Genomic DNA, 25,284 nt, shown 5'->3' with positions numbered 1-25,284 from the left:
AGGGATGTTGGTGTACTGGTCTAGATCATCAATGTCATGTGAACAAACAAATAACTGGGCAACAGTTGTGACCAAGACAATGAAATGCACCACATAATCCTTGACTGGGTCCGGGGACAACAATAAAAATAGCTGTAAAGGGCGTTACTGGGGCAAGTGTGGAAATCTGAATGTGGGCTGTATATTAGAAAATAATTTTGCATCGATATAAAAATTTTTCAAATGTGATGACTGTATTTTGCTTGTATAGGAGAATGCCTTTGTTCCAATTAGTCCTCAAATGACTCAGCAAAATATGTACATATATTACCCATGTATTTGTACAGAGAGACGTAAAGTGGGGTCAGTGGTAACAATTGGTGTTCGTTACACTTGTCTTGAAGCTACAACTTTTTCTGCAGGTTTAAAATTTTTCAAAATAAAAAGTTGGGGTAAAAAGTAGAACAGGTTCATCACAGACTATTTCAACAATTTAGAGAACAAGGTTAAAGATAATAAATGCACAACTTCTGGCTGTTTATCCTTCTAGGAAAAATAGATACAGATATCTTCTACCCATTTGGACCCCTTGTGGAATACAGAGTTTTGTAATCTGGTTTTTTTCACTTAGTATCATACCATGAATGTTTTCCTTCTTAGAAATAGTCTTCTAAATTATTTTTCATGGCTTAATAATATTTTATCATGTTGGTACACCATCATTTATACGAACAATCCCTTTTCATTGAACACGTAAGCTTTGCAGTGATTAAAAATCACCACCTTGACCATCTTTGGAGTTAAAACCTTGTTTGATCCATGATACGCTTCTGGATAAATTTTTAGAGCTGGGAAGACTGGGTCAAAGGACATGCACATGTTAAGTAGTGGCAGGTACAGTTAGCGACCACGCAACAAACCCTCCCCTTTCTTCCTTGCTGACAAAAATCTCAGTTTTGTTTGGTGCAACAACACGCCCCACTCTAAGGGCTGAGTTACAACAGGTCTAGGCCAATCATGACAATCTCATCTCCTCTGTCAGAGACGTCCTTTCTCCGGCACTCTTAAAATGGGGTGAGGGTGGGTGGGGAGCCCAGGACCCAGCCAATGAGCCAAATGAGCTATAAACAGAGTATTTCTGGGAGTGCCCTGATGAAAGAAAGCCCCTCTCCTGCTGCCATTTCATGTAACAGTGGAGATGAAATCCTTAATGCCCAGCCCAAGAACCACACTGCAGATGGCACCCTGGAAAGAAGGAGCTGAGTCCCTGATGACATCACTGGGTTTTGATGACATCACTGGGTTTTGATACATCGCTGAGCTCGTGTACCAAACCTGCCCCCACCTGGATTATCAAACACATTTGTCAGCTAAAGCCTGCCAGTCAGGCTTTCTGTCACTTGCATATTAAAAAACACAAACAAAAAACAGCTGTTCTAACTGACATATGTTGACTGATTGCCTTCCACAAAGGTTGTATTGCTTTTCATTCTCCCGGAAGTGTGAAGCCATCACTGGTTTCCCATCCCTTCCCCAAATTCTAGGCATAGAATAAAGTTCCTCTGTGGTTTGAAAGACGGCTTCATCAGGGCCCCTTCTCCATCCAGATTACATTCAATCTGCTCTTTGGTAAAACCGAGGAAAGACTGACCCCTAAAGGGCTCTCTTCTCAAAGCACCTAACAGGCTAGGCCGTCAGCGTGCACCGGCTGCAGGCTTGTGTAACTGGCGGGAGGGACTTCCATCATCCAAATCTACTCAAAGAACGCTTAGTTAGGAGCCTTCTTTGAGCTCAGCATGGGAGTAGCAAGCACAGGGAAGGAAAATGCAGCATGACGTGGCTCTGTTTCAGGTACCTTTTTGCCTGCACGCACAATTCAGGGATCCGGTGTTCAAGGTTAACCCTTAGCTAAAGTCAGCGACGGACACCTCGGATACCTCGGAAAGCTGTGAGCAGGAGGGTCCCCCCGGTGCCGAGATGGACGCAGCAGTGGACAATTTGTCTAGAGACCTGAGTTCCTTTCCAGCAGTGAAACCATGAGCAAACCACAGATGATACAGATCAAGACCTTTCTTGCCATGACAACCACTGACTCCTGGAAACTTTGAAATGGTTTCTCTAATAGTCCCACCCTGCGGATGAGGAAACTGGGGCCGGGATGGGTTCAGGGTGGCTGCCCTGCTGTTCCCTTAGCTCAATCCCATAGCTGATTGAGGCAATTCACACGGCTCTCTGATCTCAACTCACCAAAGAAAATCCTCACAGTTGGTCCAAAACAACTGTAATCGACAACAGGATGAGAAATTCTTGCAGCAAATCATGACAATTTTCTCACATAGCTGCGTAATAATGATCTTGTTACAAACTGGACTTTATTCAGAACCTGGGCGTATATAAAATGGTTGCGAACTAGCCAAAATTCAGGGAGGAGAATGGATGTCCTAAGGTTTTTGTCAAAGGTTGCAAATTGGAGTTTAAAGCAAACGGAAGTTCCTCTGCAGTTGTGAGCATTTTGCTATGCACACCCCATTCCTGGAAACTGGGAAGGATGAACTCTATGGATGGAGGTACCTGGGTTATTTCAGTCATTTTTCAGAATCTTGCATTTTAATGTCTTGGGCGTAAAAATCTAAAAATACCTTTCAACAAATTGGTCTCTGTCAAGATAGCAAGTCTTTTTTCTTCTGTGATGACTCTTATCACAATGCTTCTAGTATTTAGAACTAGACAAAGATCTTATCTTTAAAAATGGATGGTACCCCATACACATCAATTTACAGTTGCCATGACAGAAAGCAAGCGAGCGGGGTGATGACCCTGAGCATTTTTTAAATCAAGGCATCATTATAAAATTGGAGAATTTTAAAACTGAAAGGTCTTAGGTATCATTGAGTCCCATATTTTCAATTTGGAGATGAGGAAACCAAGGACAAAAGAGGTAAAGTAACTTAAATTACTAATGCTGTGGGAGGTAAGATCTGTACAAAAAAATAATAATAAACCAGGAGACAGAGATGCTAGGACAAGGATATAAGTAGAGATTAGCATTCAGAGCTCCTGTCCCCACGGACAGTGGAGACCATACGTTTTTACTGTGGTTTTCTCTGCTGATCCAACCTGAATGCCCATGACTCCTGCCCCAGCCAGCATCTGCTCCCAGGGCACCAGTAGCCCCAAAGGGAGGGAGACCGTCTTACCTGGTGTCCACGCCTCCCTTTTTCCCCCTTGGGGCCTTGGGTGAAACTATCAGTTCCAGGATCCCCCTGGGAAAATAAAAGGTTGCTTGGCTCAAATGGGTAGGCAAAGTATGATTATTAAAAAAGAAAAGGCACCAAAGTGGATCCTTTCAGTTGTCTGAGCCTGCTCAGTATTCCAAATACCCAGTGCAATTAAAATCCTAAACTCTTTAAGAGCCCAAACGTTGTATAAGATGGACTTCCTTTCAAATCTCCTATTGGTCGCAATACTAAGGCAGGCTGAACAGATGCCTCATTAATGAATAATTCATTGTCCTCTGCCTTTGTGCCCAAGCAAACAATTCACAATCCCTGGATTAGAGCAGCAGAAATCCCTGAAACCCCACTACTCACAAAATCTCCCCTCAGCCCAGGCTCTCCGCGCTCGCCAGGTCGTCCAGGTGGTCCAGGCAAGCCCTTAAATCAAATTTTTAAGAAGTGTCACTTTTTAAAATCATCTATTGCCTAAAGGGAAATGGCAAATGAGATTCAAATTAAAAGAGCAATGTAGTACGTGAACTTTAAAGCATTAGCTGCCAAAGAGGTGAGGTTGAGACACAGAAAAGAACATACTTTTATTGGAAATCTGGGATACACTTGGCCCTATATGTGCATTGCCTCATTTAACCCTCACAATTCAAGAATTAACCTGCTACATATGAGGAAACTGAGACTCAGGGAAGTCAGACCCTGTCCCCCTACCACCAATACCCTGGATCTTTTCACAACTTCCTGATGCTCCTACACAGAAATACATGTAAGAAAAAGAAGGCTCTCCCCATCAGTATTAGCAGCGCAAGATCTTATGAAAAAGAGAAGGGAAGAGAGAGAAATGCTTCTGGAGCTCCTGACTGCTACAGGCAGGGAACCAGAGAGGTGGAGCAACTTGCCATAAGACTATGGCATGAAAAGCAAATGGTTGCTTCTCTTAAAACCTGCTGTTAGATACACATGACTGTATCTAAAATAGATGAACAACAAGGTCCTACCGTATAGCACAGGAAACTACATTCAATACCCTGTAATAACATATAATGGAAAAGAATATAAAAAGAAAAAAATATATATGTGTATGTATATGTACAACTGAATCACTTTGCTGTACTCTTGAAGCTAACATTGTAAATCAACTACACTTCAATAAAAAAAAAAAATTTGTTAAACCTTGCTTTTAGTGGTACCACCTCTGTGCCATAGTTCCTACAGAATCACAGAATTGGGGAGAGCCCCCCCCCACTGCAGGAGCCTTCCTCGGATGATGTTATGTACCTGGTTCTGGAGGGTACACACCACACCCTGAGAATAGTGAAGTGGGGCCCCCTCTGAAATCTGACCCTCAGACACACAGGAAATGGGATGTTCTCTGGGTTCCACAAGAAGCCACCTCATACTGTTACTGGAGACCTTTCTTCACGTCTTCCCCGGTCTGATACAATGGTAAGAAGGAATTAGTTAATTCTAAATTCTAATCCTGCTGCTTAATTGACAACCAAGGCAAATTTCTTTGACTTCTCAGTTCAAAACAATTTTCTCATCGGTGAAATAGACATACTTATCTTATAGGGCTGTTATAGGGATTCAACGGAATAGTAAATTAAAATGCTGAGTACAGGGCCTGACATATGGTGCCTATTATGTTTTGTCCAACATATAGTCCCTCCTTTTTCTGACCCAGACACTGGCTTCCAGAGTAATCTTCCAAACCTGTAGCTTTGAACACATGTCTTCCTTGCTTAGAAACTTTCAACAGCACCTGGTGACTCAGCAGAAAAGAACAAAACCCTTAAAACATGGCATCAAATTGGCTCCAACTTGCCCTTCCAGACTGTCCTCCCACTCTTTATACTTTTGATCTCACCCTCCACTCTTGTTGAAGTGGAATCTTTGTTTTCCAAAACCACTCTGAGTTCTTTTAATCTAAGCCTTTTCTTTTTCTTAACCTGGAATACCCTGTGTGTGTGTGTGTGTGTGTCTCACAGAGGTCTCAGTGGAGAATGTCTTGATTTCCTGTGTTCCCTGGAATGCCCGAGTCTTCTCCACCCTGAGCACATTCTCAAATGCCACAGGGCCTCAGTAGGGAAGGCTGGTCTCACATCCCCTTCCTCCTCCCTTACCATCTTTTAAATTTCATTCCATCGTTACTCCCTCAATGAAGCCTTCCTGACTGCACAGGCTGGATCAGATCCCTGTGCCATTTCCCTGCCTTTCACGTACTTATCTCAGCAGTAATCTTACATCTATTTCCATGATTATTTCATTAATATCTGTTTCACCCCACAGAGGCAAGTCCTGAGAAACAGAACTCATGCCTATTTTGGTCCCCATTCTACAGTCTTCCCTAAATTACAATAGATGCTCAGTGAATTTTGTTGACTGATTGGATGGAGAAAGGCCACTGTACTTGAGATTCCTCTCCAAGTCACCGGGCTCCCATTGATTCTTTATTTGTACCATTCTTACAGCCTTTATCTTATCCTATCTTGTATTAGAGTTATTCCTGTACAAATCTTATCTCCTGCACCAGGAAACCAGCTCTTTATTGGTCATAACCTTGATTCATTTACCTCTGAACCCTTCTTTGTGTCCGCCAAAATGCCCTACAGGTAGGAAGCACTTGACAGGCATTTACTGAATTCAACTAATTTTGGTGGAAACTGAAGGCTCTCCAGTCTTGAAGGGAATGTAGTGTGCTCCACCTTCTCCAAAATCTGATCCACAAACTGCAGGTTGGAAATTAAACCTCAGTAAAGAGTCATTGTCTTGCGACTCTCTGTTTCATGTATCAGGAAATCAATCCACGCCTAAGGGTAAAAGCATTGCTCTAATTCCATAGGGGTAATAAAAACATAAGTAAATAAATTTAACCTCCTTTATCTAATCCAGTGAATCAACAGAAGCTGATTACAGTGCTGTGTCAAGTTGGATCCTTCAGGCTGGAATCCATCATCGGTTAGTAATGTCTACATGGGCATGGGAAGGGAAATTGGTTAGTAATGTCTGCCTGGGCACAGGAAGGGGGAGTTGCAGTACATACGCCAGGTACCTGCCCTCCCTCACATGGAGAGAGTGACCAGCACAGTGCATAGTCACAGTCAAGCAGATAGTCCAAACAATGGACACCGGGAGGATGCAGAAAAGGGGGAGGTCACTACAGACCGACATGGTCAAGGAGGGCATCATTAGGAGGAAAGAGAGGAGGTGGAAACTGAAGGAAAGGTGAGGTTCAAGTAAGCACTGAAGATGGATGCAGGGGAAAGGCGTTCCAGGATGAAGTACTGAGTGAGGGTGAGACACAGAGCTCGGCGTGCAGAAGGAATCTCCAGGGGACAGTGAGGAGCCCAGTTTGACTGGGAAGGACACTTCTGGACTGAGATTAGTGAAGGATGTGGTTGAAAGGCCTTGCATGTCAGACTACATCACTGGTGACAGGAAGCTATGAAAAGCTTGCGCAAAAGGGAATGACGCCCATGATAAAGCACAAAAGGTTAAGTAAGCTGGTTCCCATGACCCATTTCACTATCAGCAGAGTCAGGCCTTAAGTAGAAGTTCCAAAGACTAATCTAATATTTATCACCCTTTCACTCCCAACGCAGTACAGATGACGCTTTCCCAGAGTTTAGAAATAAGCTGTCCAGGTCAGTTTCTGCAGCAGGAATCTGAGAGATGTGGGAGAAGAATCTTCTCACACTTTACCCGATTTCCCCTGTTTCCTTTTTCTCCAGATGACCCTGGGACTCCACGATCACCCTAGAAAAAGACAAAGAAATACAAAAAGAATCTGTATTACATAAGTCACACACACCAGGAAATTTTTTCACATAGTTTCACATTCTAGCCAAGAGTAGAAAGTTCTAAATCTGACTATGTGGCAGACTAGATGCCCTGAACAATCTTCCCTTCAAAAAACAATTTAAAATCCAAATAACAAATTAAATTACATCTCACATGCATCCATGAGCTGATAAAGAAAAAGAGAGATGCTTAGAGTTTAGACAAAGAGAAAGCAGGAATCTAGAAGAGTCACAGCTATTGGCTGCCGGAGGACTCCTGATCACTCTGGACGTGTGTGGTGTGAAAACCCACAAGGTGATCACTTATTTTAAAGTGGTCCCAGGAGGTAGTGCCACCAAGTATGTGGCAGAAGCAAACAACCTCCACTCAGTGACTTCTCACAGATAAAGTTCCATCAAAAATGAGTGTCAATCAAAAATTACAACACATAGGAGGTAGACACCATGAGGGAGAAGCCAGCAGATCCAACAGACAACAAATTAGACTTATAATGACTATAGATATTGGAATTATCAAAATGTAAAATAAATATCTTTAATCATTTAAATAACCCAAAAAATGAGCTAAGGAAAAAAAAGCATCTATATTTTAAAAAAGGGTGGGGGGTAAGCAGATATGAGAAAGAATCAAACAGAACTTCTTGAAGTGAAATTAGAATAAATGAAATCAAAACTCCAATCAGCAGGTTAATGGCACATTAAACATTTAACATAAGGATTGGTGAACTAGAAACTGAAGAAGTTATTCCGAATGCAGCACAGAAAGATAAAGAAATAGAAAATATGAAAGAAAGGCTAAGAGACATTGAGGATAAAGTGAGAAGGTCTACAAATTTCTAATTAGACTTCCAGAAGGAGATAAGAGAGAAAGTGGGAAGGATTAAAATTTCAAAATGATCATCTGCTAAGGATTTTCCAAAACCTGGAGACACAAATGCTCCGATTCAAAAGCTTACTAAGTCCCAAATAGGATAAGTGAAAAGAAATTCATGCCTGGAACATCATATTGAAACTGCAGGAAACGAGAAACAAAGGAAAGCTGTAAAGCAGCCTGATATTTTTTTCAAAGATCACTAACAAAGGGACAACAGTTCCTTGATGGATAACTTCTTAAGAGCAAAGATGAAAGTCAGCCAGGAGAGGATGAAATTTCATTTCTAAAGTGCTGAGAGAAAATAATTGTATACCCAAGAGTGATCTTTCAAGAAAAACGGTGAAATCATGAAATTGTCAGAGAAAAAAACAACCAGGAGCATTTACAACCTTCATCAAAGAAAAAAATCTACAAGTTGTATTTTAGGCAAAAGAAGCATGATCTTTTCACATTTTTTGAAGGCATCAGTGACAGTAATAAATATGATGGTAAAGCTAGGTAAGTATTGATTAAATAAAGCAATCATTATAACAATGTCTAGTTACTAGAATTAACAAAAGTAAAAGGTGAAAATAAAACTCCGACAACAACATGTGATATGAGAGCTAAGTTTATAGGTTCCTTGTATTTTGAACACAAGAACAAACACATAGATTAACTTTAGACATTGGTGAGCATGCGTGTTTATTTAAATTTCCAGACTAGTTGTGAGAAATATGAAGAGTATTAATGTCAAACTCATGAGGGTGGGGAGAGCTGGGGACATAGAATGAGAAACTGTCTGTACCTGTTCTCCATCCAAGCCGTCAAGACCCTCCTCACCAGGGCTGCCCTGTGGAGCAAAGGAAGATGAGGACGTTAGGGACCAGAGGACCAGGTGTCCCTGGTTACTGCTTGCATGTTAATTTCCTTGCTAATATTATTCTCAGAAGGTAGAAGAATCTAGGTCTCCCAAACAACATTTATATTCAGCATTCAAGTATTAAAAAGCAGTGATTATTTTCTTCCTGAAATGGATATTAGCGATATATACTGTTTTTCCTGACAGTTTCAGATGCTAAAGAAAAATAGAAGAAAAAAAGAAATTCAGATTTTGAATGGATAGAAAGACTTCCTTTTAAACTTTTACACTGTGACAAGCACGGTAACTCTCACCGGACTGAATGAAACATTTCTCACTGGTTGTCTACGATGGTCCTTGTGTCATTGACCTTTTTTTTTTTTTTTTTAATGTAAAAAGACTGGCAAAGAGAAGAGGGTATAGCTCAGTGGTAGAGGGCATGCCCAGCATGCGCGAGGTCCTGGGTTCAATCCCAGTACCTTCATTAGAAAAATAAATGAATAAATAAACACCCCTAATTATCTTCCCCCAACAAAATAAATAAGTAAATAAAAAGACTGGCAAACATGCCTGAATTCATCTGCATAATGGAAACTCCAAAGATCGCAGATTAAGCAGGAATTAAATGAGTGTGTTTGGACGTGTGTGCATTTGGAAAGACTTATGACTTAAAAAAAGAAAAGAAGACTTCTTTAGAGAAGAGCTGAAAAGCTGGGGCTGACTACGATAAGAGTAACAACTGGCCACAGCATTGTGCTACCCCATCAAGCTTTCCATCGCTTTCAAATCACGGGCTCGTTGTTTTACCAACCAACTCAAAAGGACAGTGAATCTATTTATTATAAAGCATCTTCTGAAGAAAAAACAAAAAGATCCAGAGTGTTGCAAGCAGAATAAAATGCATTTTACACACGTGGGGTGGTCGATGTACTCCTACTGGCCACACGAGGAAATCAAGTTTCAGGCATTTTTGTTTTAGCCAAAGGACAGCTGATTTTAGTGAATGAAAATACGCACAGGAAACTCTAGGACTAGAATGACGTGCTACGTTTGGCACAGGACATAGTGGTCCCAGGAGACCTGGTAAATGAGATCCATAAGCCCTTGTCTGATCCATTCATCACTTGGTATTCATTCCCTAGGATAATGCGGGGAACAGAGCAGGTTCCTAATACATGTTTGTTGAATGAATGAATGAATGAATGGGCAAATGGGTACTTGGCTTCTGAATCTGGACGTAAAGCCACTCCCTGCTGCACCAGCTCCTTACCAGCCCTGTCCTGCATCCCTCTCCCACGTGACACCTCACATGACCAAACCCTCCTGAACACACCTTGAATTCAGAACCAACTCTTTCAGATAAACATGATAATCTTGTGGCTCCATCATTGTAGTCAGCAAGGCTTGAAAATTATCTTATAGGTCCAGATTCAAACCTGAAATACTTACCTTACAGACAGCCATTCATTAGCGTGACAGTTTGGCTGTTAACACCACCTGACACATCTATCCCCAAGTGTTAAGCCCCACCTTACTCAAGCAAAGGAAAAAATCAGTGAACTTGATGTTGTGTTTCCCAAAGAAGCCACTCCCCACTTTGAGAATAAGGAAGACCACTCACCTTTTCTCCAGAAAATCCTCTTGCTCCCTAAAATTCAAAACAAATAAAAACAGCTGAGCTTGAATGACACTTTTAAGCCACTGTTTCATTTAGGAAACCATATGTTCCCTAATTTCAAGAAACTGCAATTTTGATACACACATTACTATATATAAAATAGATAAACAACAAGAAACTACTGTCTAGCACAGGGAACTATAGTCAATTTCTTGTAATAACATACAGTGGAAAAGAATCTGAAATATATATGTCCATATGTATGTATGACTGAATCACTTTGCTGTACAGCTGAAATTAACATTGTAAATCAACTACACTTCAATTAAGAATAAAATTTTAAAAAAAGAAACTGCAAGTTTTGGATCAAAATGGAGATTTCTTCTCCAGTGACCACATGGACATCACTGATTACTACCACTCCCCTGCACTGTGACGTGGAGAAAAGTGCGCCTTGTAACTCCTCCCACAGTAGGGGGAGAGCCAGAAACAGCGGTAACCTGTCGTTTATGACAACAATCATACTCTTCCAAACAAAAATGGGAATACACTGATTCACAAGCATGCAAAGGCTTCCGGGAACCATAAGACAAAGTAATTGAAAGACAAACTTGGTAGAAGATACAGAATATGGTCACTGTGATCAGAAAAACTCCAGAGGACTCTGAAGCTGGATGTAAAAATAATTATCTGGCCTTATTAAAGGACATTCTCTAATCCTAGATGGTTAAGAGGCATTTAAAGAAACCACTGAAAAAGGGTTTCCCACTCATGATCCCTACATTTGGCTTTTAATTTATTTGTTTGTTTGTTTTAATGGAGGCACTGGGGATTGAACCCAGGACCTTGTGCTTGTTAAGCACAAAGTCTACCACTGAGCCTTTAAAATCTCATTGTTCTCAAGCCCAACTTCCAACTGCCACCTCTGTGGGTCTCCTCCTGAGGGTTTTTCCTGGTATCGGAGTCTGTCCACACACGAGACCGGCCAGAAGTGCTGGGGCATCAGTGTCCCCTGGGAGCAGCCCTCAACTAATGCCCTATGGGATCTGGTGCACACATACTCCCGCTCCCTCCCCCTGGGGGTGAGTTGCGCTCACTGGCCCCCACTGCTTCTCAGCAGGATTAAGCTCTATCCACCCACAGTGTAATCAAATAATAATGCACCCTTTTTAGGCCACCTTCCCTTCTGTCTAACTTCTCTACTCCTCTACTCGGGTTTACTGTGACCCCCACCCCCACTCCCCAAATAAACACTAGATTTCGCACTGGATTCCTTTCCTCAGGCTCCACTGCTCTGCTCCCTTAGTCTGAGAAAGAGCTAAAACACCAGAGCTACGCTGAAGAATTAAGATTTTCCTCAAACTCCAGAGACAGGGAAAGACCTCCACAGCTCGAGGTCACACTCACCTTGGGTCCTCTCCTGCCCCGGCATCCGTCCTCACCTCGGAGTCCAGGAAGACCTCGGGGACCTCTTTCTCCCTGTGGAGTAAAGATACACATGGAGACAGTCAAGCAACAACCTCTGTCCCCATCCGACCAATTCCAGCCAGCAATGAGCAACTGTCAGAATGGGTAAAATAACGACATGGTCCTTGCAATCACTTTTACATCCTCAAAGACATGGTTGGATGACCTGCAAGGCAATCAGAATGTTCACCCATCAACTGCCCACACTGATGACTCCAAATCACACGAATCTGAACTCTCTCTCTGTTTTGATCAATTCAGTCAAGCCACATGGGCAAAAACTTAAGCATTCAAATCAAACAGAAGATGTGTCTGAATATTTCCTTCAGGCAGCTAAAACTGGATGAAGGTTTCCTCACGGCTCCACAAAGAATAAACCACTATTTAACTCTTTCTTTTCTAGATGAAATCCAGTCTCTGTCTAAGGTGTAGATCATATGTCATACGTCCTCTCCTGAGAAGCTTTTACTGTTATATTGCTTGTTATTATGTTTTTGTGTTATATTCCTGGTATATTGTGAGCTTCCTGGAGACAAGGACAACGTCTCATTTATTTATCTCTGGATTTCCAGCCCTAAGTACGGCGTCTGGCACACGGTAACATCCAATCAGGATTTGAAGAATGACTCCCTGAATTATGTTAATGAACGTAACCTTTTGATCAAGGTATTGAATAAGGAACGGAACGGGAGATGTCAGGCCTTTTACTAAGTTGATCGAATATAAATTAGAAAGCACTGTACATCCCAAGACCTTTCATCAAAAAGAGGGTCTACAAATGTAATATCTAACTTTCTCTTAACAAGGCTGGATGACTTCCCTGTGTGAGCTGCCCAGGACAGTAAAAGGGATCATGGTAAAGTGAGAGGTCCTCCGGATCTGGAATGAAAGGACCTGGGTTTGAGTCCCAGCTCTGCCTCCAACAAGTTTTGTGAGCACATGACTCTGTGAATTACAATTTCCTCCACTGGCAAAAAAAAAATATGGATCTGGATAACATGGATTCTAACCACTCATAGGATTGTTGTATTGAACGCATGAGCTATTGTATTGAAAGGATGTCACAAACCACATGGATTGGACAAATGAGGTGCTTTATGCCTAACAGACAGCAAGTAATAGCAGGGCACAACACAAGACGTGGGTTTGGTGGGGAGGGTATAGCTCAAGTGGTAGAGCGCATGCTTAGCATGCACGAGGTCCCAGGTTCAATTTCAATTACCTCCTCCAAATAGAAATAAATGAATAAACCTCATTACCTCCCCCTCATAAAAACAAACAAACAAAAAGACATGGGTTTGGACACACCTGCAACGCTGTCTACCTGACCTTAGCAAGTCACTTACTCTCTCTGAGTTTCTATTTCTGAATATACATAAAGAAAGTATTAACACATATCAGTAGAGTTGTGATGAAGGTTGTGTCAAAATATACACAAAGTGCCTAACGCAGAGCCTAACACACAGTAGGTGCCAAATAAATGTCTTTTCTCCTCTTTCTTCCTAGCTTATAAGAATTTTTAGGTTCAATATGTGGTGTTTAAGCTTCATCTGAAAAATGTAACCCTCACAGATGTGCTGGTTTACATTGCACTATCCAGTGTCATCAATCATGAATAAATGGTTGTCATCTTTATTAGAAAATAATTGTTATATATAAAACAAATGTCCCTCATAAAGCAAGGACACTGAGGAAAAATTGTTAATTTTATTTTTAACAAAACGTTAAAAATAAACCCACTCAGAATCTTAAAAAAATGACACAAATGAACTTACTTACAAAACAGAAAGAGACTCAGACATAGAAAACAAACTTACAGTTATCAAAGGGGAAAGGGGGAAAGGATAAATTAGGAGTTTGGGATTAGCAGATATAAACTAGTATCTATAAAATAAACAAACAATAATGTCCTACTGTATAACCCAGGGAACTTTATTCAATACTTTGTAATAACCTCTAATGAAAAAGAATACCAAAAAGAACATATATATATATATATATATATCACTATGCTGTGCACTAGAAACTAACACAACATTGTAAATCAACTCTACATCAATAAAATGAATAAATAAATTAAGAAAGTAAGTAAGTTAATCTTGGAAATTAAAAATAAAAAATAAAAAAATTTCTAAAAACCCACTCAGGATGGCTATTAGCAATAAACAAACAAAAACAAACGTTGGCAAGGATGTGAAGAAGTTGGAACCCCAATGCATTTGGGGTGGAAATAGAAAAGAATACAGCTGCTATGGAAAACAGTATTGTAGTATCTCAAAAAAAAAGTAAAAACAGAATTACCACATGAGCCAACAATTCCACTTTTGGAATATACACCCCCAAAGAATTGAAAGCTGGGTCTCAAAGAGATCTCTGCACACCCACATACACAGTATTATTTGCAACAGCCAAAAGGTGAAAGCAACCCAAGTGTCCATTGATGGATGGATGGAGACACAAAAGGGGGCATACAGATACCATGGAATATTATTCAGCCTTGAAAAGGAAGGAGATTCTGGCATGCTACAACATGGATGAAACTTGAGGACATTATGCTGAGTGAGATAAGCCAAGAAGACAAATACAGTGTGATTCTACTTAAAGAGACACGTGGAGTAGTCAAATTCATAGAGACAGAAAGTAGAACAGTGGTGGCTCGGGGCTGGGGGAGAGGGGGACGGGGAGGTAGTGTTAATGGGTACAGAGTTCCAGTTTGCAAGATGGAAGAGTTCTGGACATGGGTGAGGGGAGGGGCCGCACAACAACGTGAATGTACCTGATGTCACTGAGCTTCAAACACTTAGAAGCAGTTAGGACCATCAAGTTTACATTACCTGTGTTTTACTACACTTAAAAATTAAAAAGAAACGTGATGAAAAAGGAAAAAACCCACTCCTATGACTTCTGTTTATAATTTCTAAAGTTCCAGTTGTTGTATCTACGTGATTAGGTATGTGTTTTTTCAAAATCAGTCCTCAGGGAAAAAAAAAGTATCCTTAATTTGAGTCTTCACAGTCTCCTGTATTTCAGAGCCCTCTCTCCATTACTTGGCTTTGAACAGCGTAGGATTGACACCCAGTCAGGTAATTTGAGATATTTATGGGATGTTTATGGAAGTCACCTACCAGATCAGTTAAAGAAGAAAGGAAATAAAGAAATCTGACAGAGATTATTTATTATATTTGAGGGTGAGACCTCACAATTTCAAATGTTAGATCATGAAACAGGACTTTTAAAAATCACTTTTACAAACAACAGAATTTGTAATTACATTCCTGAGTACCTAAAAATACTCTCACAAGAAAAATGAGGCAACAAGTTTTTGAAGCCAGAAGTAAAATTTGCAGTGACAGATTTCGTAAATAGACTTAAAAGTGGTTTATCTGAAAAACATTTAGAAGTGAACACAATATACTCTAGAAAACCCGGTGCGATGCTTCTGGAAAGTGGCTCCAGGAATGCCAAAGAAATATAGAAATTACATGGAATGAGCTACAAAGATATGTTGCACAAAACGGGGAATATAGTCAATATTTTATAGTAACTATAAATGGAGCATAACTTTTAAAAATTGTGAATCACTATATTGTACACCTGTAACATATAATATTGTACACCTGTAACATATAATATTGTACATCAACTATACTTGAATAAAAAAAGAATAAGTATGCTTCAATAAATTAAGAAAGAAATTACATGGGAAGAGTTTTGAATAAAATGGCTTGAAAAAATATGAGAAAAAAGAATTTCCAATTTAATATATCTTTTTACATAATAAAGACTTCAGAACGTTTATGTGTAACTAAGTTAAATACTGTAAGTAAATATTTGTTCAATTCACCTACATCCCTAATAGATCCTGTTTTCTAATTGGGCAGAACAGCTCCAGGATGTTCTCATAAGAAATGGAAATTGCTTTATGATGGGCAATAGGCTAAATTGTTTTGAGAGGGAAATTTGGGCTCCCTGTGTTTCTCATTAGGAATTAAGTTCTATTGCATTTAAAAATCGATGTCCGATTGCTCACAGGGGCTGCTTAAAGCTGTTGATTAAAATCAGGACAGCGGAGAGAATTACATCAACAAAGCTTTTCAAATGCTGGGCTGGTGCAAGTTATTCTATGAGAAACGGGAATAAGACGAAGAAAAGCATCTTATTTTGTGGATGAGATAAGAAGAGAAAACATACGCACGTGTAGCCGTTCAACTAACGCATACAAAGCTCCCAACAAACGTGAGCTGGTTTTGGGGGCGGTGGGTTAAACGTTTTACTTTGAAATAATTTTAGATTTACAAGAGTTGCAGAGACAGGACGCAGGGTTCCTGGACGCTGGTGCCCAGCCTCCCAGCAGTTACACATTTCATCACAGGGAGTGCCTCCCAAGGAGAGGACGTGAAGGGCAGTGTGGACTGTCACCTGGAGGCCTCTTGTGGGCAGTGACATCGGAGAACAGGCTTGAAGGAGGTGAGGAAGGAGCCGTCCAGGCAGAGGGACAGCCAGCCCGGCCCACGAGGCGGGAGAAGCCCGTGTCGTCCTAGAACAGCCCGGTGGGCTGAGGCCGTCGGAGCCCGAGGGTGGGGTGCGGTTCCCCCGGTGCAGCCCGGGAGGGGCCTCACCAGGGCTTCCTTCTCCTCGAGGTGAAACCAGGATCCCTGAGCAGGGGAGGGGCGAGGGGCACCACCTGACAGATTCCATCTGGGCCCTTCCGACCGCTGTGCGTGGTGGGGGAGCTCCCGCAACAGTCCAGGCGAGAGGTCAGGGCGTGCGCGCCGGGAGCGGGAGGAGTGCCGCGTTCCAGGCACGTTTTCTTCCCGGGCTGGGCTCAGTCCACGGCTCTCAGGGGGCTTCTGCCCCGAGGTGCTTCCCCGGGTTCTTGGTTCTCCTTCCGTCGGCTGCAGCCCGCGTTCTCTCCCCACCCTGACCACGGCTTCCATCCTCTATGGGCAGGGAGAGTCTAAACATGAAGGCCCTATAAGGAATTTCTATATAACATGTACACTTTGTGTAATTGTGACATTTCACTGCCAGCCAAAAAGCTGGCTTCCGGGCACAACTTCCGTATCCAGGTCTCCAGGAGGAAAGTTCTAGACTGCTCCCCACTGTTTGCTGGTAAGTAATCACACTAGTACACACATCTTCACACATGGATTTTCTTATTTCTTCCCTATCTGCTTTCCCAGCCCACCCCCAAGCAGCAGATGCAGGTTTCTGACTTCCACCCGCTGTGAAAGGAGGGCTCAGTCAACACCCACCGTCCCATACAGACACAAAGACAAAAGACAAGGGAACACGCTCTTTGCCTTGTGATGAGAACTCATTGTTGACTCTCTAGACCACTTTCCCGTGGATCACACAGCAGTGGTAACGGGAGTCACATGTGGCCCATTATTTCCCTAGCACGCACTTACCTCACACCTGGCAGTTTGTACCTTTTGGCCACCTTCCTCCAGGTCCCCTTCCCCCACCCCGCTGGTAACCAAGTCTCATCTCTTTTTCTATGAGTTTAGTTCGTTCTTTTTCTTTCCTTCTATCTTTCTTTAGATTCCACATATAAGTGAGCTAAAGCAGTATTTGTCTTTCTCTGCATGACTAGTTCCACTTACCCCAATAGCCACTATACATGCTTTTTTTTTTTTTAACATTTTTTTGAGTTATAGTTATTTTACAATCTTGTGTCAAATTCCAGTGTAGAGCACAATATATCAGTTCTACATGAACATACATATATTCATTGTCACATTTTTGTGTGTGTGAGCTACCACAAGATCTTGTGTATATTTCCCTGTGCTATACAGTATAATCTTGTTTATCTATTTTGCATATGACTGTCAGTATCTACAAATTTTGAACTCCTAGTCTGTCCCTTCCTCACCCTCTTGGCAACCACAAGTTTGTATTCTAGGTCCATGAGTCTTTTTCTGTTTTGTATTTATGTTCTTTGGGGGGGGGGTTCTATATATGAGCGATCTCATATGGTATTTTTCTTTCTCTTTCTGGCTTACTTCACTTAGAATGACATTCTCCAGGAGCATCCATGTTGCTGCAAATGGCGTTATGTTGTCGGGTTTTATGGCTGAATAGTATTCCATTGTATAAATATACCACTTCTTCTTTATCCAGTCATCTGTTGATGGACATTTAGGCTGTTTCCATGTCTTGGCTATTGTATATAGTGCTGCTATGAACACTGGGGTGCAGGTGTCATCCTGAAGTAGGGTTCCTTCTGGATATATGCCCAGGAGTGGGATCCCTGGGTCATATGGTAAGTCTATTCCTAGCCTTTTGAGGAATCTCCACACTGTTTTCCACAGTGGCTGCACCAAACTGAATTCCCACCAGCAGTGTAGGAGGGTTCCCCTTTCTCCACAGCCTCTCCAGCATTTGTCATTTGTGGGCTTTTGAATGATGGCCATTCTGACTGGTGTGAGGTGATACCTCATTGTAGTTTTGATTTGCATTTCTCTGATAATTAGTGATATTGAGCATTTTTTCATGTGCCTTTTGATCATTTGTATGTCTTCCTTGGAGAATTGCTTGTTTAGATCTTCTGCCCATTTTTGGATTGGGTTGTTTGTTTTTTTCTTATTATGTTGTATGAGCTGCTTATATATTCTGGAGATCAAGCCTTTGCTGGTTTCATCATTTGCAAAAATTTTCTCCCATTCGTTTTGTTTTACTTATGGTTTCCTTTGTTGTGCAGAAGCTTATAAGTTTCATTAGGTCCCATTTGTTTACTCTTGCTTTTATTTCTATTGCTTGGGTAGACTGCCCTAGGAGAACATTTTTGAGATGTATGTCAGATAATGTTTTGCCTATATTTTCTTCTAGGAGGTTTATTGTATCTTGTCTTATATTTAAGTCTTTGATACATTTTGAGTTGATTTTTGTGTATGGTATAAGGGATTGTTCTAGCTTCACTGCTTTACATGCTGCTGTCCAGTTTTCCCAACACCATTTGCTGAAGAGACTGTCTTTATTCCCTTGTATATTCTTGCCTCCTTTGTCGAAGATTAGTTGACCAAAAGTTTGTGGGTTCATTTCTGGGCTCTCTATTCTGTTCCATTGGTCTATAGGTCTGTTTTTGTACCAATACTATGCTGTCTTGATGACTGTAGCTCTATAGTATTGTCTGAAGTCTGTGAGAGTTATACATGGCTTTTTAATAGTGGGTTTGCTGGTCAAAAAACAGGCATATTTTAATTTTTGATAAATTCTTCCAAATTATCCTGCAAAAAAACAGGTGTCCTGCAATCAACAGTGATGAGAGTGGCTACTTCCCTGCCCCAGATATTATCAATCTTTCACATTTTTTCAATCAGGCTAGCATAAATAGAATATGTTCTTATTTTCATTTTCATGTGTATTTACAAAGTCAAACATCTTCTTGGGTACTTATTTTCCATTTGCATTTCTTTTTCTGCAAATAACTAGTTTATCCATTGCCCACTTTCGACTGGAATTTCTACCTCTTACTAATTTATAGAACATTTCTGTGTGTTCCAGATATATTTGCACTGTTTAGCTGGTACATGTCTCTCCATATGTGATGCTTGTCCTTCTAACTTTATCCATGGTGTCTGTCCTTAAATGCAACTCTTAAATTTGGAGTCAAAACTATCAATTGTTGCCAAGACTTGGAAGCAATTTAAATGTCCATTGACAGAGGGCTGGATAAAGAAGCTATGGTATATTTATACAATGAAATACTACTCAGCCATAAAAAAGAATAAAATAATGCCATTTGCTGCAACATGGATGGATCTAGAGATTGTCATTCTAAGTGAAGTAAGACAGAAAGAGAAATAAAAATACCATATGATATCACTTATATGTGGAATCTAAAAAAAAGAAAACAGAGGACACTATAAACTCATCTACAAAACAGAAAGACTCACAGATACAGTAAATAATCTTATGGTTACCAGGAAAAGGGAGTGGGAAGGGATAAATTTGTGAGTTTGAGATTTGCAAATATTAACTAATATAGATAGATAGATAGATAGATAGATAGATAGATAGATAGATAGATAGATTAAAAACCAAGTTTCTTCTGTATAGTGCAGGAAACTATTCAGTATCTTTATACTAACCTTTAATGAAAAAGAATATGAAAACAAATCTATGTATGTATGCATGACTGGGACATTGTGCTCTACACCAGAAATTGACACATTGTCACTGACAGTACTTTAGTAAAAACAGTAACAAACTATGTGTTGTTTCCATATGACTTCTGTTACTACTGGAACTTTCATAACTAAACGCTCACGCTCACGGTTGGTTCTTGCATCTGCAGCAACTCTGGTCTGTGTGGGGTGAAGGGCTCTCTTTTCTTACACCCCATGAAGGACCACTTGTCCCGCGCCAGGTATTAATCCTACATCACACTAATCTTCATATGCACTAAAGTCCTTTCTTTGAGCCCTTGCTCTGTTTTTAAACACCGCGCTAAGGGCTGTCCCCGTGATCTGTGGGGCAGACTCCCCAACACACCAGCATCGCGCAGCCCAACAGCAGGACCAAGTCACGCCCACTGACTCGTACTGGCACCGCACTGAACTGCAGTTCCGCCTGACAGAGCCTGGACTCTCCCACGCTGAATCTCCCATCCGCGAAGATGGTGGGTGACTCCATTTGGCCCCGTTACCCAGTCTCCTTTGTGTTTTCCATTAAACTTTCATCACGTTCGCGCCTGCTTTTAGTCATTTACTGCCATGTTGTCTGTGATGCTTCTTGCTGCCGTGAGAAGTCATAAATGCTGTTTACTGTTAGAGCTTTCAGTTGGTTTCCAGGGGCACTTCTGGTCCCAGGGATGCTCGCCCCACTATCTGTGCCCCTTGTTGTGTGCTTTAATGATGTTCTCCCCTGGGTGGGTGACCAATCCTCCCCCATCCATGGCCAATGGGCTGCAGCAAGGTGTCCTGGTGCAGGCCCTGGAGGAAGCTTGCTGGGAGGAAAGGCCGGTTGGACGAGCCCCGCGCTCACTCAGAGGATGCGTCCTGGGCGCGGGGTTGGACGCTCAAGTCAGAGAGCAGCCGGAAAAGCACCACCAACAGTGACACCGTTTGCTCCCTGCTGGACGCTGTTCCAAGTGCATTTCACACCTTGGCTCATTTAGTCCGCACACCTAGGAGGCAGGTAGGGCTATCCTTCCACACAGATGAGGAAACAACGCAGTCCGTACACTCCAAGAGGCAGGAAGCTGAAGTTCCAAGAGGAAGAGGGCGACGCCTGTGGAAGGGCGGGCAACGCCAAGAGCCAGGTGCCAGTTTCTCGCGAGAAGGCGTGCCTTGCCTCGCGGCTTGCCGGTTTTCTTACGTAACTATTTTTTGTGACCTTAGATAACCTGATTTTTGTCCTATCTAATGAAGCCTTTATGTGTGACCAGTGCATATTTAAACCAGCATCTCACAGTAGGTAAACTTTGAAAATACACTGAATCCGTGAGTCTGACCGATTGTGCTTTCCAAGGGTGGCCACGCCAAAAGCTCCGAGCTCTCCTGCCATGCACGTGACCTTGCACTCCCGTCCCAAGAGGAGGGGTCTGATCGCCCACCTTCTCTTGAATCTGGATGGGACTTAGTGACGCCCTTGGACCCGGCAGACTGTGGCCGGCAAGTTACCGCCTGACTTCTGAGCATGCTCAGAGCCCGGTGGCTTCAGGCCGACCCCTTGGTTGCTCCCTCTCAAGTCCGCCCCTCCCTGTGAGACCCAGCAGCCTTGCAGGACCACCTCTACCTGCCCTTCTGCAACCGAAGCTCACCAGGGCGGGGAGAGGAAGTCACCTCGGGTCCTCCAGCCCAGCTGAGACCCTAGACACCCAGCATAGGACCGCCCACCGTTCCCCTCTCAGCTTCGCCACCCACAGAGCCCCAGAGGGTGACTGCTGCTCTGCAACACTAAGACTTGTGTCTGGGTTTGTTGTTGTTGTTGTTGTTGTTGTTGTTGTTGTTGTTGTTGTTGTTGCTGCTGCTGCTGCTGCTGCTGCTGCTATTTGGGAAGTGGGAGCGGGGATGGAAAGATAATGGGAACAATGAGTTCGTTATCTGTCTTCCTACACTTTGAACGTTCTTGAACCTACGAATTCTGGGCAGATTCTGAAACCTGGCCACCAGCAAGAGCTGTCTCTGCCATAGAGGAGACCAGCCTGATCTGCTTTGTGGAGAAGCGACATTAAAAGCCATTGTCATACTAGGTGAAGCCAGCCAGGAAGAGAAAGAGAAATACCACATGATATCACTTATATGTGGAATCTTTTAAAAATGACACAAATGAACTTATCTACAAAACACAGACAGACTCACAGGCACAGAAAACAAACTTATGGTTACCCGGGGGAATGGGGGTGAGGACAGATAAATTGGGAGTTCGGGATTTGCAGATACCAACTACTATACATAAAATAGACAAACAACAAAGTCCTACTGTATAGTACATAGAGCTATATTCAATACCTTGTCATAGCCTATAGTGAAAAAGAATGTGGAAAAGAATATATATGTATGTGTATAACCAAATCAATATGCTATACACCAGAAATTAACACAACATTGTAAACCTACTATACGTCAATTTTTAAAAAAGCTATTCATCAGGAGTTCAAAATTTGTAGATACTATATATAAAATAAGCAACAAGTTTCTACTGTACAGCGCAGGGAACTGTAATCACTATCTTGAGGTAACCTATAATGAAAAAGTATGAAAATGAATATATGTATGTATATGTATGACTGAAACATGCTGTATACCAGAAATTGACACATTGTAACTGACTATACTTCACTTAAAAAAAAAAAAAGCCACTCAGAGGATGATGTAGTTTGAAGTCACCTATCTTGTGAGAAATGAAACAAAAAGAGAATGAGTCCTACAGAAGGCACTGTCACAATCAGTAACCACAGGTGGCTGCTGAGACCTTAAAATGTGTCTAGTCCAATTGAGCTCTAAATGCAGATACACACTGGATTACAAAGTAGCATATTTTTAAAAGCAAATTATCTCATCAATATTTATATTAATTACATGTTGAAATGATTACATCTTGGATATATTGGGTTAAATAAAATATGCTAATAAAGATAACTTTGCCTGTTTTTTTTTACTTTCTTTAAGTTTGCTACTAAAAACTTTTTCATTATATAAAATTACATATGTCACTCACATTCTATTTCTAGCTCTGTACTAGACGGTCTTTATAAAATATGTTGGTTTTGAGATGTTGAGACAGCAGAGTAAGGGGACAAAATCATCCTCCACCCTAGACAGGCATTGCTGGCTTATCCAAGTTGTCTGAAATTGGCGTCAGTCGTCCTAATGGGCTGGTCAGACCTTAAGTTATTCTCTTAACTTTGATCAGGCATATTATGAAACCAGAGGCCAAGCAGAAAAAATAACACTTAAAAGACATTTTAAAACATCGTAAAAACAGGAAGAAATAATTTCACTACTGCTCAGCAAAATCATGGAAGCTCACAATTCACATTTCTGAATGTATTTCTAACATCTGAGACTACGCTTACTGAAGCAAAATAAAGAGGAAAGTGGAGTGATTCTCCCACAAACATCACCAAAGAAAAGGGTGGGCTTACACAAATCTCAGTGGCTGCATTTTTCTCTAATTTCTGCTTCCTTTCCAAGCTCAGGCAACCTAAAGATTCTAATAATCAACAGACTACTCTAACTGGGGCAATTAAAACACTAATGCTTGTGTATACCAGGAGTGTGAAAAGTTTGGCCCAAAGACCCCTCAGGCCCCCAAGACCCTTTGGGAGGGGATGCTCACAAAGTTAAAACTTTTTTCCCAATTACACTAAAATGCTGTCTTTTCCTTTTTCATTCATATTCTTTCCCAAGTGTACAGCACAGTTTTAAAAAAACTTTATTGTGGTATAATTTCTGTACAGTAAACTACACATATTTCAGATGTACAATTTGATGAATTTTGATAGATGTGTACACCCATGAAACCACCACCACAATCAAGACAGCTAACACTTCCATTGCTCCCCAAGAGATGCAATTTTTGAACTACAAATTTATCCCTTCCCACCCCTTCTACCCCTTGGTAACCATAACTTTGTTCTCTATGTCTGTGTACAGTAGTTTTTAAGAGGTCACAAAGCAAGCGGTATCACAACAGACTCAACACAGAAGCAGATATACCAATCCAGCTGCCTTCTAATAAGCTAGACGTTAAAGACATTTGAAAACACATAAAACAATGCCACTCTTCTCACTAATGTATTTTGTTTGGGAAAATAGTTATTTTTCATAAAGGAATACGTGATTTATGTTATGGGTTTATTTTTATTATTTTGAAAGAAAATAAATGATTTTAAATTGCTTCAATTTTAATTTCTAACATGGTAAATATCGGTAGCTAGAAACCACACCAACAAAAGCTCTTCAAGCTCCATAATCTTTTAGAATGCAAAGCTATCTTGAGACCAAAAAGTGTAAGAATCAGTAGTATATACAAGTCAGCTTTAAAATTGACCCCTGTGGGTGAGTGGTTTCCCATCATTTAAAATTAACTGAAAATGATGGGCTTTTAAAATCCTTTCAGTATTTATATGATGTAATAAAGATGGTCCCAACCACATTCCAGTCCCCAAGCTAACAACTGTCTCTGTAACACACATTGTTCTCCACAGCCAATCACGTGGTAACTTTTCTTTGCCCAGGGATGTATCCAGGGTTACATACAAATTGTCCGCAGGTGATGACAACTCCATCACCTTTTCAGTCACTCAGGAAGGCATCTGAGTGATCTTGTAAGAACAGCCTTAGTTCTTTAATTGATTCTGTTAAACCACTTACAAGCATGGCTGTCTCCTTAATGGTAACAAACTACCTGTTATTCAGCTCATGATTAAGAACTGCTCTTCAATGTATGCCTGTTAAACACAGAACACATTTTCAGTTGTCCAAGAATCACTGACTAAAAACCAAAATGACCATACTTCATCACCAAACACCTTCTGGAGATTATATCTTTACAAACTCAGTCCACCAAACATTTGTTGTAACAGATGATTATTTTTATATAGATATTTTAAATCCACCTTAAATGGCATGGATGTGAAAAACTTTGATGGCTTAATGCAATTAAGTATTCCTAATAGTTGACCCATTTACCATATTCCCTCAAAGAGAAAAACAGATTCAGTACTTACAGGACCACCTTCTTCACCAGGGTGACCAGGAAATCCATCAAAACCCCTCTCTCCCTGAGAAAAAATCAAAATAAATAATTTGGACTCCAAATCCTTCATTTCTCAAATCTATGTGAAATAAAAATGGTTACTAATAGATACCGTTGTTTCACTGAGTTGACGTTTTACTGAGATTCTACTAAATGTGGAGTGTAACACACAGAGACGTAGAGGCACTGTTGGCCTGTCTTAGAGTGAAACTTGCATACCTGTTTGTCTTTATAGTCCGGGACCCCAGCCTATTTTTATTTTTCTAAAA

General features: G+C 41.1%; 1 protein-coding gene across 4 annotated transcripts in view; it reads right to left on the bottom strand.

The window, feature by feature from the left end:
• The window catches only part of LOC102518573 (collagen alpha-4(VI) chain), a 110,518-nt gene that overhangs the window by 41,446 nt on the left and 43,788 nt on the right, over positions 1–25,284 (bottom strand). For all 4 annotated transcript variants that reach the window (XM_032489275.1, XM_032489288.1, XM_032489282.1 and 1 more), the window contains 7 exons: positions 24,987–25,040; positions 11,747–11,818; positions 10,343–10,369; positions 8,668–8,712; positions 6,909–6,962; positions 3,570–3,632; positions 3,177–3,242 (listed from right to left, as the gene is read on the bottom strand). In XM_032489275.1, coding sequence (XP_032345166.1) covers positions 3,177–3,242; positions 3,570–3,632; positions 6,909–6,962; positions 8,668–8,712; positions 10,343–10,369; positions 11,747–11,818; positions 24,987–25,040 — 381 coding nt within the window. The remainder of the gene's footprint in view (positions 1–3,176; positions 3,243–3,569; positions 3,633–6,908; positions 6,963–8,667; positions 8,713–10,342; positions 10,370–11,746; positions 11,819–24,986; positions 25,041–25,284) is intronic.

The sequence above is a fragment of the Camelus ferus genome, chromosome 1 (genome assembly GCF_009834535.1).
Source record: "Camelus ferus isolate YT-003-E chromosome 1, BCGSAC_Cfer_1.0, whole genome shotgun sequence".
In the NCBI taxonomy this organism is placed as follows: domain Eukaryota; kingdom Metazoa; phylum Chordata; class Mammalia; order Artiodactyla; family Camelidae; genus Camelus; species Camelus ferus.
The sequence above is the reverse complement of the archived record's forward strand: the minus strand, read 5'-3'. Positions and strand labels throughout refer to the sequence as shown.